This window comes from Grus americana, chromosome 16 (assembly GCF_028858705.1).
Source record: "Grus americana isolate bGruAme1 chromosome 16, bGruAme1.mat, whole genome shotgun sequence".
Classification (NCBI taxonomy): domain Eukaryota; kingdom Metazoa; phylum Chordata; class Aves; order Gruiformes; family Gruidae; genus Grus; species Grus americana.
The window spans coordinates 6,674,932-6,693,248 of NC_072867.1; the positions used below are offsets into that span (position 1 = coordinate 6,674,932).

At 44.9% G+C, this 18,317-nt stretch overlaps 1 protein-coding gene across 7 annotated transcripts in view; it reads left to right on the forward strand.

The window, feature by feature from the left end:
• The window catches only part of GGT1 (gamma-glutamyltransferase 1), a 43,214-nt gene that overhangs the window by 15,561 nt on the left and 9,336 nt on the right, over positions 1-18,317 (forward strand). Inside the window, exons 1-4 of one of the 7 annotated variants that reach the window (XM_054844686.1) lie at positions 4,451-4,586; positions 16,038-16,205; positions 16,856-16,983; positions 17,218-17,307. In XM_054844686.1, the coding sequence (XP_054700661.1) occupies positions 16,042-16,205; positions 16,856-16,983; positions 17,218-17,307 (382 nt within the window). In that variant the 5' untranslated portion in view covers positions 4,451-4,586; positions 16,038-16,041. Of the gene's footprint in view, positions 1-4,450; positions 4,587-8,254; positions 8,462-10,929; positions 11,098-15,845; positions 15,944-16,037; positions 16,206-16,855; positions 16,984-17,217; positions 17,308-18,317 lie in introns of those variants that run through there. The other 6 variants (XM_054844687.1, XM_054844690.1, XM_054844685.1 and 3 more) reach the window with 6 other exon arrangements.

Genomic DNA, 18,317 nt, shown 5'->3' on the forward strand with positions numbered 1-18,317 from the left:
TTCCATCTAGGGCTTTGGGACCTGTACTGAGATGTGAGTCATGTTCTTCTGGTAGCAGGTTGCTTCTCTCGGGACAGGAGACCTAGTGGTATTTGAGTACTTATCCCTTCCACAGTCCTATGTTATCCTCTGCCCAGAGGAGGAGATGTTGTGAGCATCAAACCTGCCAGGTTTCTGCACTCAGATGCAGAGACCGTTCAAGACGGGCTCCTGTCTCTGTGGTCATCTTTTGTATGAGCTTTGTGACCATCATCCTGGGGAAGCACAGAATCATCCAGTGATTTCAGTGTATACCCTTGGGCTGGTGGAAGATGAACATATGTGACTGCTTTGCTGAAGCGTGGGCTGTGACAGGAGCCTGCCCCGTGTTATGATAGTGTTCATCTCACATATGGGTTATGGCTCAAGGATGTTTTCGCCAAGATTAAATCCGTACTGTACATTTCTTTCTTAAGGTCAAAACTGTTGGGTTGCAAGTGGCCGCACAGAGATTAACTGTATTGCCCAAGTTTTAACTGCGCTAAGTGTGAGCCTGAAGGACTAGGGGAGTACTAGGAGCTGCAGGGAGCTTTAGATGTCTTTAGAAAGGAAAATCCATTTATTTCCCAAGGCTGTCATTTTGGGGAGCAAACTCTGTGTGAGGTGCTGAGAGCCATTGGAATAAAACAGATGTAAGTCCAGATTCTCACTTACAGCATGAGCTGTCTGGCACAGTATGTGACCTTCCCGTGTAGTGCTATATGAATTATCTGTACTGTTGCTGAGCACCCTCCTCGCCTGCCCACAGCAGGGGAAAGGGTCCTGGTGTAAATCAGAGTTCCCCAGCCCATGCAACTCTTGTTCCTGGGTGTTCATTCCAGAGATGCGTTTGCCCTCTGGGGACTGGTGGAGGTGTAGCCAGGAAGTACGTAGTCCCTGCACACTCAGTGCAAATTAACACTTTATCTAAAGCCTTCTCAGTGACCCGGTGAAAATTCTTCCCACACAGCACCTGAACAGCCATCAGCAGCTCTTTACTCCTGCAGCACCCTTGGAGGTGGGTTGATGCCCACCACTGTGTCAGCTGAGTGGCCCTGCAGTGTGCAGTGGTGGAGGCAGGCATCAACAGGCCTGGGGATGCAGGTTGACGAGTGGGGATAACAGATCTGGGGATGGCTGCACTGCTTCTTGCTTCTGCTGCTTTGCCCCATGCCTCTCTGAGAGGTTGCAGCCTTGACCCTGCTATGGTGCAGGAGCTGTTAAGCGGTCCTATTGAAAACTTGCCGTACTAAGGTAACTCAGGACTGATTCTGGCTTACCAGGATGTGTTGAATTTTACGCTGAGAGTTTCATTTGTTGGCTCTGAGAGCAGTAGAGCTGATCCTGCAGCAAAAACTGCTGAGAAAAGGGACAAGAAGTTGTGAGGCTTCCTGAGAAGCGTGACTCCCCTGAGATGAGGAGATCTCTGTGGGGTGGATCCCCAGGTCAGTGTTTGTTCATGTCCAGGAATATTTTCTGAGCTTATGTCTCCGAGTCCCACTGATTCTTAGTAAACAGAAAAAAGATTCATGGAGGTCTGTGGACCTTGGCTCTCCCTGGGAAGTCCTTGTTCCTCTGGGTTTAGGGCCCTCTTGCTTTGGTTAGGCTTTAACAGCAATTACTCACCCAACAACTTTCTATCATAATCTGCAAGTTTTCCATTAAGTGGCAAACACTTTGAACTTCTCCCTAGCTCCTCTGCTGCAATCTAATCTGTCATTTTTCACAAGGAGATGGAGCTACCTTCATGTTTTATTCATTTCCTGTTTACAGTGGGGGAGACGCCAAAGCCATGAGAAACAGCGAAAACAACAGCCCACGGAGCTCCAGGCACCGTGCAGTTAGATCATTGTCAGCCTCTGCACTTGTCACTTCCAACCGTGTCTGGATTTACTGTAAATATCGGACACATGACAGGGAAGAGCGGTGATGTCTAGCAACATGCTTAAAGGAATCTGGGGGGAAGATTCCTTATTCCAGCCTAGGCACTGACTTGCTCTGAAGCCCTGAGCAAGATTGTCTCTGTTGCCCTATCTCTAAAGTGGGGATATGAATGCTTTTTCTCATGTTGGCCTGTAAGGCTCCCTGGCCCTGATAGTAGCTTAAAAATGCTGTTAGGTAGTAAAAATATTTGTGGTGATGATGATAGGAATTTGGCAATCTGGACAGGTTATGGAGTTTGGGGATCTTCCTGTAGGTGCGGCAAGTACTCAAAAATGCCTGCCAGGGGTGCAGATTTCTCCTTTGGATAAGGATATCAGAACAATTCAATGTTAATTGTTTCTGGTTTGATCCCAACAGCTCCAAAGCCAGGCCCTGACCAAAGCAACAGAACAAGAGGGAGTAGTGTACTGAGATCATGTTTATGTAATTTGCAGGGGAGTGCAAGTATAGCGAGCAAATCTCACATATATAAGAGAAATCTAGTTCATCCTAGATCTGAAAAAAATCTCTTATGCAGCCTTCCTTGCAGTTAGAAGGGGATCTAACTCAAATATGTATCTGCTTTTGAGTCCCTTGACACTATCAAAACAGGCCCACTCTTCAGCGTAAATGAGATTTGGACCATGATTTGGTGTACAACAACACTCCTTGAACACTTCTTACAGTGTTTTAAATAGCTCCCTTACTTAGGTTGGCACAGTGTTACATGAACAGGATGGGAGATCTCTGGCTGAAAAATAACATGGGAAGGGGGAAAAGTAAGATTGTTCTCTAGTCCAGTTCACTATGCATCGCACAAGCAACTTTGCTTGCAAGAATCATTCCCACATCTCCCTTCCCCACCCAAACCTAAGAACTAGCCATGGAGGTTCCTGTCAGTGACGGATTTCGATTCTATGAGCTGGTGTCATTTATTTGGTTGCTGTTGCATGATCCTGCAGATCTTGGTGCTGTTGCTGGTAGGTGACAATAACTCTATGAATTGTGAAAGTCTGGGGTGGCTCGTGCCTTTTCCAGTTGCCTGGATGTGCCTTGCACATCCTCTGTTAGACTTAGCATCTCCTTTATACAGCTATTCTAGAGATACTCAACCAATAATTTATAAGCTCTGAGTCAGTCAAACCTTGTCTAATGCATGACATGACTTTTCATGGTCAAACAAGCCCTTCAGTGAAAGATCAACAAAACTGTAGTGAAGGAAGTTGAAAATGAATTATTTTCCCTTTGGAGATCCGTGGTACATCCTTGAGAGATTTCCTCTCCATTCACAGGCTACAAGACTTCCTCTGATGGAGAAGGGCAGGATGTGCCTCTCAAGAGCTTCCCAGGTCAGTGTCCAGGACACCACCTTTTATGGGATGCACGTTCCTTCTCTTCCACAGAGCTCCCAGCCCCTGTGGCCATGGAGCTGGGCAGTGCTCCAGCATCAGCTAACTTCGAAGAGTGCAGGCATGGGATTTTTCCCTAACAGGGTGGGTATGGGGGCAACAGTGCTGTAATGCAGAGGGTGTCCTTGTGTCCTGGTTTCACCTGAGATAATTTTCTTCATAGCTAGTATGGGGCTATGTTTTGGATTTGTGCTGGAAACAGTGTTGATAATATAGAGATGTTTTTGCTGTATAGACATGGTTTTGTTGTTGCTGAGCAGTACTTACACAGAGTCAAGGCCTTTTCTGCTTCTCATACCACCCAATCAGTGAGTAGCTGGGGGTGCACAAGAAGTTGGGAGGGGACACAGCCAGGACAGCTGACCTCAACTGACCAAAGGGATATTCTGTACGATATGATGTCATACTCAGCTTATATGGGGCTTGGGGAAGAGGAAGGATGGGGACGGGGGGAGCAGTGGCGCTTGGAGTGATGGCATTTTTCTTCCCAAGTAAACATTACATGTGATGGAGCCCTTCTTTCCTGGAGATGGCTGAATACCTGCCTGCCAATGGGAAGTGGTGAATGAATTCCTTGTTTTGCTTTGCTTGTGTGTGCAGCTTTTGCTTTACTTATTAAACTCAACCCATGAGTTTTCTCACTTTCTCTCTTCTGATTCTCTTCCCCATTCTACCAGGGAGGAGTGAGTGAGCAGCTGTGTGGTGCTTAGTTGCTGGCTGGGGCTAAACCACAACACCTTACTGTCAGGGCTTGTGCCATGGGCAAAACCAGCAACTGGCAGAGTATTGTTCAATGCACGAAGGAAAGAAACAACTTTGCCAGTACAGATTCACTCCTGGGACTACCCAACATCAAAGTATTGTCTCAAATCTGATCTTTCCTTGCCCTCCACCCTCTATGCTGTTCCCTTTACCGTGAGAAAGTACGGCATGGAAAGCGTCTGACCACTCTGTTCTCAGCTTGACCTGTGAGCCAGCAATTCTTCAGGGACAGGGAGGGGGAAGGGTGGCATGCCTTTACTGCTCAAAGATACGACTTCATTACATCACCCTCCCTTTCTGACCACTCCCATATATAAAGTCTTGCTGCCATTCAGCTCTACGTATCTTGCTATTGAAATCTTTGCTTCTGGGAACTCTTGAGGAATAAGGGGCAAGAGAGCAAGACAGAAGCCCCTTCTTTTGGTGTCACTAGCTGAAGGTGAACTGCCCCAAGGGAGAACAGTTTTTACAGTAGTAAGTAAACAGCATGATTTTATCTTATCTCCATATTTTGGTTGGATTGGGGTGTGAAATAGAGGGGTTGTTTCTCTCCCTTTGTTACATACCTTTACAGCTCTTTAATCATACTTTATTAAAGTGTAACCTTGTTTTACCAAGCCTTCAGGCTCAGGTTTGAAGAGCAAATGTTTCTCTCTTATAGGGATTGCCAGGTCTTGATCTACTGTGTTGACTTTGGATTCTCTCAACTAATGAAGGCCAGGTCACAGGCAGCAGGGTCTCTGTCCAGGCAATCTGAACTGCTGATTCGCACCTTAGGGGAGCTACTTAATACTGTGGCTTGATAGGGTCAGCAGTACATGAACTGATGGTTTCAAAAGGAATTGGATTTTCTGACCAGGCTGAGATCAGAGAAAGGAGCTGGGAGTCAAGTGACCTGGGATCTCAGGTCACTGGGCAAGATATTTCACCTCTGCATGGCCCATCCAATCCTTTGAAGGTACCCTATCTACCACCCAACTTGATGTTGGTCTTCACTCCTTATTGGGTTGAAAAGGTCTATGAAAGGTTGGTACGTAGGTCATAAGACTAAGTCACAATTTGATCCTGGTTTTGCATATTGTATGAGTGACATGGCATGCTGATAAGAGAATTGCTGCTTTAGCAATTTGACAGAGGAAAGACTCTCAAAACTACCAGAGAGGTCAGAGCTATACGAACACTGGAAGGCAGATTTCTTGGGGTCCTAAACATGAGAAATTCTTACTTAATCATTGTCCTGCTAGTAAGTAGTCCTCTTCAGAGAAAGCAAGGTCTAAGGAGTGGGCTGAAATCCATAGATCTTGCATACCTCTTCTTCCCACATCATTCTGTGCTTCTGAGTAGTAATTTGGAAAATGCAGACCGTGTTGGGATGGGAAGTCAAGCACTGTCAGGTTTCTTACCTGGCAGCAAGGGGGAAAGGCCAGGAGGCAGGTGCAGAGCCAGAAAAGCTGCAGGGACAATAGAATGATGCTGGGATATCTTCCAGAAGCAGAGTGGAAAGGCAATGCTGTGGAAGAGAACAGAGCTCCTGATGCAGAGCAGGGAGAGCACTCAGCAGAGCACGTCAGGGGATTAGTCGCATATGGGGAAAATGGCCTGTGAAGCAGAAAGAAATGTCCTAAAATAAACCAAGCAGGCCACATTTAACTCTTTGTAAATAAATTTCTGTTGCAAGGAACTGTCAAGGCCAACTCTATTTGTGTGAGAAGGAACAGATTCTGCCCAGGAAAATGAATATTTAGACATATGAAGGGCCAGAACAGCACCCAGGAGACTGTGCTCGTTACCAGAATAAAAAGAATGGCCCTCTCCTACGTCTGCTTGGAAAACAAAGACCTGCTCCTGCTCTTGGCTGTTTCTTATGTTATGGTATCTCCATCTCATGCTCATTACTAAAGCTGAATCCAACAGCTATGGTTACCTCTCTAGTGGAAGAGGTACAACTTCCCCCACTGAAAATCCACTCAGTCCCCATATAGCTGTTCTGTTTGTGCTGAAGCCCTTCAAACACGTCAAAGGCGGGCTCTCCGGGACCAGGGCTCTTCTCTCTAATCCAGCACAAGGTCCCAGTCCTGGGCTGCATTTCTTGATCCAGCTGTCCACAACAAGCAGGAATCAGATCATGGCTACTCCAGGAGAGGCAAAATTATTCAAACTAGCTCCATGGCAATTAAGACACTCATTTATCTGTAGAGTCTTGATTTAGCAAAGGCAGGTGAATTTAAGCAGGTAGCTACAATTTTTATTTTTTTTTTTCAGTTGGAAACTGAGCTCTTTTCTAAGTTCTGCTGAAGTCTTTGGAAAACCTCTTCAGTGAATGCAGCCTTGAATTCCTTTATTACTTTGGAATCTAGGGTTTTTGTTTGTTTGTCCATATGCTCTACAGTCTATAAAATAAATAGTTATCTGCTACAGCAATAACATTAAATAAACCCTTGTGCAGAGCACCAAGAAAGTCCAAACTTCATCTGTGATCCGAGAGCTTCAATGTGCATGTGAAGGATATGTCCAACTGCAGTAGTCAGGCTAAACTGAAGAAAGCCTCAAACCTTGAGAGTGGGCATTGTTTGGTTTTTCCCCCTTTCTTACTCTTTAGTCTTTTTTTGTCCTCCTATCTGCCTCCTTCATTCCCACTTCTTCTGTGGTCTTACAGAATATAATTCTGCTTGTAAGCTGTTACTTCTTTCATGCATACATCTTCTTTATATGGCAGAACAAGATGACACAAGATGTAGAAATATCCTTTCAGGGAAAGCTCAGGAAATAGCTTTTTGCACTGACCCTTCTTATAATGTAAGCTATAGAATCTACGTATCAGTATACCTGTCATAATCCATTTGAGTATCTTATACCCTTGTGTAATAATCATATCTCTTAGATTTATATCTCTTCTATATTTGGAATATCATTAGGACTATAATCACTTTACAAGAATTGGAATCCAGTGAGATCATGACAATTCTATTAATATGCCAGCAGCATGAATCCTTGATGTCAGAAAAGTAGAATCTCAAAAGGCTTTCCCAAAACTTTCCCCCTTTAAACACATCCCAGTGGTCTTTGTCAAAGATAAATCTCTGTTCCTTCTGCACAGCAATCAACACCACCTCCGATCACCAAGGACGTTCATCAGCTGTCACATCGCAACACAGTTGCAGCAACACTACTTCAGCTACCTGTGTGGGTAGAAGAATATAACCAGAACTAGGCTATGTGGCTGGCAAGAAAGAGTTAATAAACCTCCCCATTTACCAGTTATCTATTGTTTTGCTTACCTTTGCCCCAGGGAGGAGTGTGCACCTGTGGATGATTATGGGAAACCAGACTTCATAAAATGAGAGTGTGTGGGTCTATTGGGTTTCTCCTCTTTGAGCAGGTGCAAATAGTAGAAGCAGCTCTCAGCAGAGAGGAAGGAGGTGCTTTGGCTGTGGACCAGTATCTGCTTATGCAGTTCCAGCTCTGAAAGTCAACTGTTGTGTCCCTGCTCATAGTCAAATTGACCTATTGCATGCTGTGCAACTTTTCCAGTTCCTGAAGTACCTTTTCTCTTAAGAGTCTCCCCTAGTGACTTGTTTTCTGGAACTCTTCCAGCAGTCATCTTTCTTTTTTCAATCAGTGTTTCATACGTGGTGTTTAGCTTAAATTAGGACTGCCTGCTACCCGTGCAGCTGGTACTTAACTTCCACTGGTTGCCCTAAATGTAGAAGAGTGGAGCAAGGGTCAGAAAGGAAACTTATTTAGTGGGAAGAAGCCTCAGGTGCTTATTAATATCTCTGTGTTACTGGGCACTCAAGATACTATTTGATGCTTATGTTCAGGTAGTGTTGGATTGCAACATTGGTCTGTTAGAGGGGAAAGACTTCTTAATGGAAAAAAAAAAAAATCTAACCTGCAAGATTAGGACATGTTGTAACAGCTTCTGTTGTAATAATGCATTAGTAAAAACATCAAGAAATGGAAACCTTGGATTGCATCTTCTGCCATAAAAAGGAGGAGTCTGAACAGTAGATGTGATTGTGTGATCTACGTTGTGTGAGTTGCTGCTGCTGTTACTTCATTAAATTCCTGTGGGAAAAAAATCAATAGAGGGTGGGGGAAGAAGCAAAAACTACCCAGAAATGCCTTCAGATTGCCTGATGCTTTTCAGTATCTGCAAGTTCTATTACAAGAGCTGTGAAGGCATTGCTTCATGCGCTGATGGATACACTCCTTTAGAAGAAGGAACAAATGGAGGTTTAACTCTGCTCATGTTTCAATGTAATAGCGCATGCTATTTTTTGGAGAATGTTAAGGATGACCATGCCATGAACTTCACAAACGGAAAGAGGTGGCAAGCCCTGCAGAAGGTACTTCTTTCTTTTTTTGTAATGGGTTGAGATGTTGAGATTAACAAGGCAGCAATGCACCTTCATTAACCATGGTATTTCTGTTTGAGGTGTGGCTTTGCTGCTTGAAGCATGCAGGTCTGAGTTATAACAGGACTATCTGTTCTGTTAATGCCTAGACAGAGATACTTGACAGTTCCCAAAGACTACATATGACTGAAATGAGGTAGTTATGTATAGTGCAACCTGTGCATAGCAAGGTATTCACCTAACAGAACCAGAAGCACTAACTTCAGGTTTCATAACTTTCTCTGACCCCATCCTCCACTCTACCTGAGCAAAAGTGAAAGAGTAACTTGCTGAGGAGCATCCAACTTGTTCCAGCTCTGTGCTGGTAAGAACATGCCACAGATGAGATTGCATTGCCCTTGAAGAAGGACTTAGAAATTTGCTTAATTTTGGTGGTTCACTGTTATAAAACTTGCCTTTCAGCAGTGGGGGCAAAGAGTAATGGTTGGATAATTAGAACAAGGGTTTCTTACAGCTAGCAGCCTTTCCCCATCACCTTGCAGTTAGTAAATTAACCCAAGGGTTCCATTCGGTAGACTGCATCTTAAATTCCCCTATAAAATATTCATCATTTAATATTAAAGGTGTGACAGACTGAAAGTACAGTTCAGTTTGTTTGGGACAGAGAGTAGATACTTTTCCCCATCGTCTGCTTTTTCAGAGAATAGTTGTTTTGGAACAGCTCCTGTCACAATCATTTTTGTGGAGCATCATGGGTCTCACATCAGTAAATTAGACCCAGTGAGAGTGGTATGTGTTACTAACTGAATATGGCCTGCAGTCTGAAAGTATCCTTCAGACTGGCCAGTAGAAACAGCAAATCCTTCTGACCCTGCTGAATATTTTCTTTGCCAGTACCAACTATCCAGAAAGCTTCCATTTTTGCTCAGGATCTCTTGACCAATAGCAATATAACTGAAGGGCCCTGCTCTCTTGATGCAATGCCTTGAAAGGGGTAGTTGAAAGTTCTCTTTGAAAGATGGGCACGTGATAAATCCCTTCCAAATATCTCAAGGCTGGAATGCTCATGTTCTGTAATACTCATTTTTACCAAATGTAAATGTTAAACAGAACTCCGTTTTGTTGCTATTACAAAAAAAGATGTATTTTTAAGCAGAGGAAATATGGCTCATGTTCCCAAAAACTTTTACTGTTGGAGTGAGGTCAAACTTTGTTAATGAGTCATTGTAGTATAGCTACCATCCTTCTGCAGTAAGTAAAGAGCCAGTGTGTCAAAGGTTGGAGTGGGGCAGAGGGACTGGACAGGTTTGGAATTGAGACATTAACCACTTGACTGATCTTGGTAGGTCAAAAGATAGCATCTAGCAGTGCGTACTTTTCTTCATCCTGCGTTTGCAGGACAGCCTTCTGGCTAAAAATCAGGCTTAGGACATGTGGGCTCAAATCCTTGCTGTGCCCAAGTTTCAGGCAAGCTGTGATTTGCCTGTGCTGCATTCTGGATGGGCATTCAGCTCTTGTGTTCAAAGCTGGGTCTGAAGTTTCTAACAAGCCATGGGCAGCAGCAGTGGCATAAACTTTAGTAGCTGAGTCCTTTTAAAGTCCAAAGAGTTCATGCAGCTCATCGCCTTGAGTCTGGGTTGCTGCTGAGGTTTATGCTACACTGTTCAACAGCAGGTGAGCTATGACCTTTGAGCTGCAACTGTGCTTCTAGACTTGGTGCAAGCAGATAGGTAGGATTGTTGCTTAAAAACCTCAGTGAGGTTTAGTGATGGAGGGCAGGTTTCTTCGTCCCTACCTTCCTGCTCTGCCATCCTTCCTGCCAGAAGGTGCTGCTATGGGAGCAGGGGTGGCAGAACAGGCATTGAATCTTCTTATTGCAGCTGGAATATTAATCTGAACTAAATCCAATGACAATTTAAGGTAGTGTGTAGCTGTGATTGCTGAAGAATGGATATATGAGCTGATCAGGTGCCCTTGCATTGCAGGCAGTCGCTCATGCTTGGCAGAGAGGTTATTCACACCAAATGTAATCACAGATGAATCTGTCAAGGTGTCTGGGTTTAGGCTGCAAGGTGCAGACACTTAAAATCCATTGTTTCTTTGAATCACGAGTGCCAATTGTTTAGGCAAGAGGGGTGGGAGAGAGTACATGGCCATGTGGAGATGGGAGCACTTCTACTTAAGATGGCCAGATATTTGCCCGGTTGCTTAATCAGAACTTAAGAGCTAGTGATGAGCTGTGGGAAAACTCGCATTCGCACCATGTAGTAACTGAATCCAAGAACACAGAGTGATTCTGCTGGTGATGCACAACCTGGATGCCAAAATATGCATTTTAAAAGGTGTGGGTTCTTGACTTTTCACCTAGTCAATGATTACTTATGCATTCCTCTGGTACTGTGAATTCAAACATATTAAGTTTCAATGGGTTAATCTCCATGAGCAGAGCAGTACAAATATCAAATAGTATGACATGCTTCAGAGAGCTTTTAAGGGAAGTGGTTACTGCTACAAGGATGTATTGTCCCTAGAAAGGGGTTCACTGCTTGAGAAAGGATATTCAAAGGATATCAGTATATAACGATCTTTGCAAAAGAACAGGACGGACTTGCAAATACTCTCAAGAGGTAAGGGGAAATTAGAAATTACCTTCATTAAGCCATTCCCCTTGGCCTGGGAAGTGCTGTTTGTGATTTCTGATTTAACAGAATATGGGACAATGTGACTTTTTTTTTTTAATATATCATATGAAAGCTTGCCAAAAGACAATAATAGGACCTGACTAACCAGTCTGAATAAGCTCAGGTCTAATAAACAACTTCTAGTTTAATGGCAGAAGACCATCTGAAAACATCTTTTGCAACAGTTGGGAGAGAACAGAACTATTTAGTGAAACATTTTGATTTTAAATTGGGAGTGAATGTGACAGTGATGTTCTGAATGAGTTTATAAAACTTTATTTTAATAATTTGCATTTTTGAGATTGAGTTTCCCAGTTTGATCTGTGTGATTTGGTGCAGGCACCTTCATTTGGTTGTCACATAATGCTAGATCAGTAATGGGACATTTGTGTGAACAGCCCTTGGGCCTCTGCTAGCAACCTGGTTCTGCTCTTTTGAGGCCCCTGTTGGCTTATACTCCTTGGGGCCCTGCGACAATCTTGCAGCTGTTTGCTTTACATACGTTCTCACTCAAAAGTCGCTGATGGTTCACACTACACAACAGTAGAGTGTGAAAACATTCTTTCAACTATTGGTTGTTAATTATTTAAATATGGCAGTTATTGATATGGATTAGACTTTGAGTTTTATAGGAAGAGCATAGCCTATGTCCTGTGACAAGATTCAAGATGTCCAGTCCATCCTTGCATAATGTATGCTGCCTGGGGAAAGTAAGGACGAATGTCTCAAAGCTAACAGCTAAGTATTAGCTACTGGGCTGGGGGTGGGAGTACAAGGAACTCTTAGGAGTGGGTGCTGAGGTATGCAGCTGTTGCAAGATGGGTTTAAAGCAGAAGCCTGTTGGGTTAAAGTATTAGGCGTTGTCAGTGGATGCTTCCTTCACTACTTCATTCAAGAACAAGGCAGTGCCTGACCGTACCTGGGACTCCTTTGTCATCCTCTGGAATCCTACTGTTCTCTCTCCCAGAGAGGCTCTGCCCCAGCCCTCTTGACAGAGGTGTCAGACCCTGTATGCCCTGCCTGACACTAGCTAGCCTGTTGTGCTGGGGTTCTTTTAATGCAAAAACAGCGTCATGTTTAAGTAAGGTTGTGAATGTTGTGAAACATCTGAATACAGCTCAGCGAGGTTGCTCGTACAAGCATAACTCTCCTACTTACTGGTCCTTCCCCTCTCCTAATATGAATTAAGACAGACTATCAGGCCACATTTTAAACTCCATGGCTAGGATTGGCTGTTGGACCTTTATAACAGTGAGAAATAATTGTATTGCTTTTAATGGTTTTATAGTCCCTCTTTCCTGGAGACCTGTTGCTGCTGCCGAGTAGTGCTGTGTGACCAAAGTGCTAGCCAAGCTTCCAAACAGCTGGATTTGGCAGAGATCTGGAGGTTAAAGCCAGCCTCAGCAGACAATAGTTGGGGAGCCAGCTCAGGTGGTGGTCCACAGCTGCCGTTCCACTCCCGACAATAAATCATAGTGGAGACTTGGCTTCAGAGCCGAGGCTCGAAAAGACTGTTGGTGCCAAAACTCAGCTGTTCCTGCAATGCATCTACCCAGGGCACAGGGCATTTATGGAGAGGTGGGTTAGAGAATGGATATCTGCAGGCTCCTGATCCATCTCCTGATTGCTGTACAGCAAACAAAATGCCTGTTCGGCTCTCTGCTGTGCCACACTTAGGAAGGCAGTAAGGACTGTGCAAGGGATGCTTCCCTCTAGGGTCAGGCCTGAAATAGGTTAAGGAGCTTATGGGAGTTGAGCTGGCAGTTAAGGTGGAGAGGATTATCCTCAGATGAGTTTGCTGTCTGTACTGTTGAAGAAGAGAAAGCTGCAGATCTTTAGCTTGTACATCTGCTTCTTCTTTAGCAGGATCAATCTGACAGATTGCACAGATGCACTTTTAGTAAGAACATTCACTTTTTCTGGCCCCGCTTGGGTCCCAGAGGCCCAGCCCAGAGGGCAACATGGTACCACAGTGCAGTGCAAAAGCAGTGCCCAGCGATCTGCATCTCTTCTTCACAGCAGTCTGTGTGTTTGTTCCTGCCCCCAGTGGTACATGTCTTATCCTCGCCCTGGGGGCTGGCCAGGAGTTGCACCTGAACATATGAAGTGGGCTGAAGGGCCCTTTTCAAGGTCTGTGCCCTCACCGGGCAGCTGGGCAGTCAGTGCGGAGTTTTTATGAGTCTAGAAGATGCTCACAAGTGTCATCCAAATTCAGAGGGGAGGTGAAAGATGAGAGCAGAGGCACTATCTGAGGTTTCCCCTCTCTCCTGCTCTCAGAATAACTTGCCTGACAAGGCAGTAAATCTTTACAGGAGCCTGGCAGTGAGGCCAGCAGTTGTGGAGAGCTGCACGGCCCCAGCCAGTAGCCTATGGGTTAACACACCAGCTATGGGGCTTGAGTCACCCCAGGCTTGCAGGACAGGCCGGCATAGAGCAGCCTTCAGATGAAACAAAGTACCTTCTGCCTAGCTGAGGCGCAGATAAAAGATCCCATGGCATTTCTTGTGAAGCCTGGAGGAGACTGCCAGTGCTGAAGCTGAACTCTCTCTGCCAACAAACAAAACTGTCTTTAAACTCTGAGGCTGTGTGTGAGCTATTGTTGGGGACATAATGGCTTCTCTGTTTCCCTGCACAGTCATTGCTCTGCAAACACGCCACTGGTCTCTTTTAAAAGTAGTTGAGTGTAAATCAAGTTCTAGAACCTGGAAAGAGGTTTCATCCATTTACCTTTTACTGCCCTCGGTTGACATTTGTTTACAGAACAGCACATACAGTAGATTTACACCATGGTTTGAGCTGCTTTACTTGGAGATGGGCATCATTAGTGCTCAGACTGAGACTCACAGATACAGGGCTTGGATAGCAAATGTATATCTCCTAATTTAAATAACAGGAGTGGGGGTGAGGTTGAGAGGGTAGTGCTTGCTAATCTCCTCCTTCTGAGAAAACTTTTGGTTTGGCTGGCCTGGCTGGTTTCCTCTAGTTAGCTCAGTGCTGGCACACTCATTGCTCCCTAATCCGCATGTGCTGCTGCTGCAAGGGATCAAGTGCTGCTCTGATTGCTGGAGTTTGCTCTACTTTGGGCTGTGGAACATCCAGAGAGGGTGTGGTTGGTGGATCCACTCTTCACCCACAATGCCATGGATTGGCTTGTCTCTGAGGATGGCAGAGGCTTTGGTAACGTAAAGGGTATCTTGGCTGTTGTGCAAGTACAGCAGTCACAGTGAAAACCCAAAGCTATGCTACACAGGGGGAAGTTGGTCCCTGAAGGCAATAGGATGAATTCAGGTCTTTTTTGCTGTAACAAGCCTGTAATGGGAAAGGAAATGGGTCAAAGACTACCTGTTCAAGCTGTATTTTGTGAACTGTCAGTCCTAACAACGTGGCAGTGACTCTCCATCCCCTCAATAACTCTCAACTCATCATGGTGGGTATCTGGAATATGCTTGCCAGAGAGCTCCTTGGTGTCCTGTGCTTGCTCACAGATGGACAGTATCCTGTGCACCCCAACAGCAGCTGTATGCAGGACTGGGAAACATGGAGACATGAGCTCTGGCCGTTGCCCACTAGAAGTGGCAGGCTCATTGGAAAAGTGGTCTGACCAAGAACCTTGAACAAGAGGGGATGGTGTGCCAAATAACTTTGGCCAAGGTCACTTGCTAATGACTAAGATGTGTTTTGCACTGGTCGTTGACAACCTTCTGGATGAAGTCCTTCACAGACATGGTATTTAACGCTCTGAATTTTTCCTCTGAAGATGATGTGAGTCGTGACTAACTTCAATTATGTTCTGCCCCTTGGATTTCCCTTCTCATCTACGAAGCTGCTGCTTTTTTGGTGTATGAGGCTACCTACCTGCTGTAAGACAGGTTCTTACCCAAGTGATAGTTGCTGGTTTGAGGCATTTTCATTGCTGGTACTGTAACACTTCAGAGCTGTTACCAGGGCTTCCAGGAGTCCCTGGGGTGCTCACTTTAGTAGATCGCTCTGTAAATAGGATGGCAGTAATGGGTAAAGAGGAAGCTGGTAAAAGCTTTGGAATTGTTAGAATGGCTGTTCTGCACAGAGATGGCAGGGGCATAGAGAAATGGTACCAGCAGTGCCCATAGAAAAAGTCTTGATATGAATCTGAGTGAGGAAGTATTTGAGAGACCCTGTATGTGAGAGATTCAGGAGAGGAGGAAGCTATTCACTGCCCACATCTTGGAACTCATGGAAACCTGCTGAAAAGCAAAGGCTGGAAAGATGGGAAGACGTCATATATGCAGCCTCATTGTGTGGCTATGAAGTAGGGAGGAAGAGATCAACGCAGATGGCTGCTCACCTGGCAAAGCCAGCCTGCCTCCAGGATGTGGGCAGAATGCAGTCCTTGACTCCATCACATTACAAAGGAGGCAAAGGGCCTGCCAGCGTGTGTTGGATGGGGGAATCTGGTAAAAAGTCTCTGGTATTGCTGACTTGATTTGGGAACTAGATCAAATCCAATCTGACACTGAGCCCCTGTCCTCCCAAGCAGAGCAGTAACTTAAATGCTTGCTGAGCATCTAAAATCCTCAAGAGTGTAAAGTCACAAAGAGCAATTGGTTGTCCTATCGTCACTGAAAGGTAAGAGTAGCAGGAAATTTTGAGCATCCTCTCCTCTCTTGATATTCTACTTCACTTCAAAACAGGACATCTCCATGATGTAACTGTCAAGGCCAGAACTGGGCTCACTCCTTCCCAAACTGCCCTTCCATGCACAGAGCAGTCACCTGCAGGAGTGTAGAGGGAGAAACAGTGGATGTGAAACAAGGTAGATGAAAAGACTGCTCTGTGCCTGATCATCTGCTCCCTAGTTCCCATGTGCCCAGAAGCAGCAAGGCTGATGATCCTGTCTCTTCCCACAGGAAGATGAAGAAGCGCTATGTGGTGGCCGGAGTCCTGACTACAGCCCTGCTGGGGCTCATCTTGTTCCTGGGACTCTTCTTCGGGAAGCGCCCTGACTCAGGGGACACACACACTTATAAGAGGGCGGCTGTGGCTACAGATGCAGGGCAGTGCTCTATAATTGGAAGGTACCCACTAATTGTGCTGTGACTCTCATTAGCTCTGACAGCTCTTGTGCAAGATAAAACTGTTGTTTCCCCGCTGTCCAGGTGCAAGCCTGGCAGTTGCCCAGCACAGATAATCTCTCATCTCCATGTAGAAAGAGGAGGCCATAATAAAACCTGGGCTTTTACCATGCCTGACCAATGTTACTGCAGTTGCTCAAGGACAACATAGCAGGCAAAGATTCCCTAGATGCATGAACAATGGAAATGAGATGCTTTTCAAGCTCCTTTTAAAAAACATTTATCAAGCTGTCTTCCAGTTCTAGATGCAAATGCTGCAGATTTCAGGCTCCTCAGAGAGTTGTTGTTTCTCATGTGTAATGAATATGCCTGGAATGCCTGTCCCCACACATACTTTGACACATCTCTGTTTTCAAGCTAGTTTGGATGTGTCTTTAATGAGGGCTGATCTGTTCTGCACCTATACCACTAGGATCTGTTCTCTAAGGTGGCAGAAGCTCCAAACTTCCTATTCCTTGGGAACCTATGACTGGGTGTGGACAAACATGCATTAGAGAATCTGTCATAGCTGCTCTGCTGAGATGAATCTACTGCTCACAGGTAGCTGAGACACTAACATGTCACCATGTGATGCATTCTCTTCTGCTGCACAGGGACATCCTCCAGCAAGGTGGATCAGCAGTGGATGCTGCAATTGCAGCTCTGCTTTGTGTAGGACTCATGAATGCTCACAGCATGGGCATTGGAGGGGGCCTCTTCTTTACCATCTACAGCAGCACAGGTAAGGAACAGGGTCATACACATCTGGAAGAGTTTGAGAACTGTTTATCTAAAGCAGGTGATTTATCCTACCTGAGTGAAGGTAGAAGACTGACTCAGAGCTTCTGGGGGAACACACTGTCCTCAAAGTAATTGTCAAGAAACTGGCTCGCATTGATCAGACTTCTTCAGCAGAGACCACGCCTGTGTGTTGAGTCCAGAGTTAAACATCATCTTCCTTGCTCTGTCATTAAAGGAAAAGTGGAAATCATTAATGCAAGAGAGGTGGCTCCAAAAAGTGCATCAGAGGACATGTTTGGGAGCAACACACAGCTCTCTCTGAAAGGTATGGCAAAGGCTGTTTCACTGCTTTGGGGGGACCACATAGCTCCAACATTAGCTGCTACTGACATGTCTAAATTAAAAACATTTCTTATAGTTAGGTTCTGGCATGTCTACAGGATTTCTCACTTAGAAATGTCCTCTACTTTACACAATCTGCAAACTCTGTCTTGACACGGACACTAAAAATAATGTCCTTTAGTTGGTCACCTCAGCACTTTCTGCTTTTCACTTCATAAAAATGGAAGTGAATCCAAAGCACCGAGTATGACTTGTTCCATACCTGCTATCTTTCCTTTCCACCTCTTTGAATAAATCTTTGTGGATCAACTTAGTTTTTGTCAGTTCAAGCGTCCTCCCTAAATACCTTTTGTGGTGGGCTTTAACTAATGGTTCAGGGGCTCCAGGGAAGAAGTAATTTCCTTTCAGGGAAGTATTTTCTAATCAAAAATAGAAGGAAATACTAACTAGTTCTCTTCATGGTCACTCCTCTAACTGAGGGGGAGCAGCACTTTGGAGGGGATTTGAGAAGTGTGTTGAACTTCTGGGAGACGCCAATAAAAACAGGATTGAAGCAAACTGCTGTATTGCTGTGCAATGTAGTAATCAATCTATTGCAATTGTAGTTACAATGCTGCAACAAAGTTTTTGGCTTAAGTATGTACGTAGTCTGTGTCCTCTTACTGTAGGGTGTTCTCTGAAGGATTGGAAACTGCAGGCAGCTATGATGATAGCTTCTGTGCTCTGAGCAGCTTTTCACTGGTACAGACCCTACTGAGGGGAAATGACCCAAAAACTTGAGTTACTAGCAAGAGGATTGAGGTGTTTCAACAGTCCAGAATATGTAGGCATAAATGTCAGACAGAGTAATTCTGTTAGCATCATATACATAAGATGAGCTGATCATAGTGTACATAATCCCTGCCTAAAACCAGGGCTGACAGAGAAGCCTGCTCTACCTCCTACTCCATTAATCCTTTCTTTTCTTGCTTTGGAAGACTAATACATTCCTTA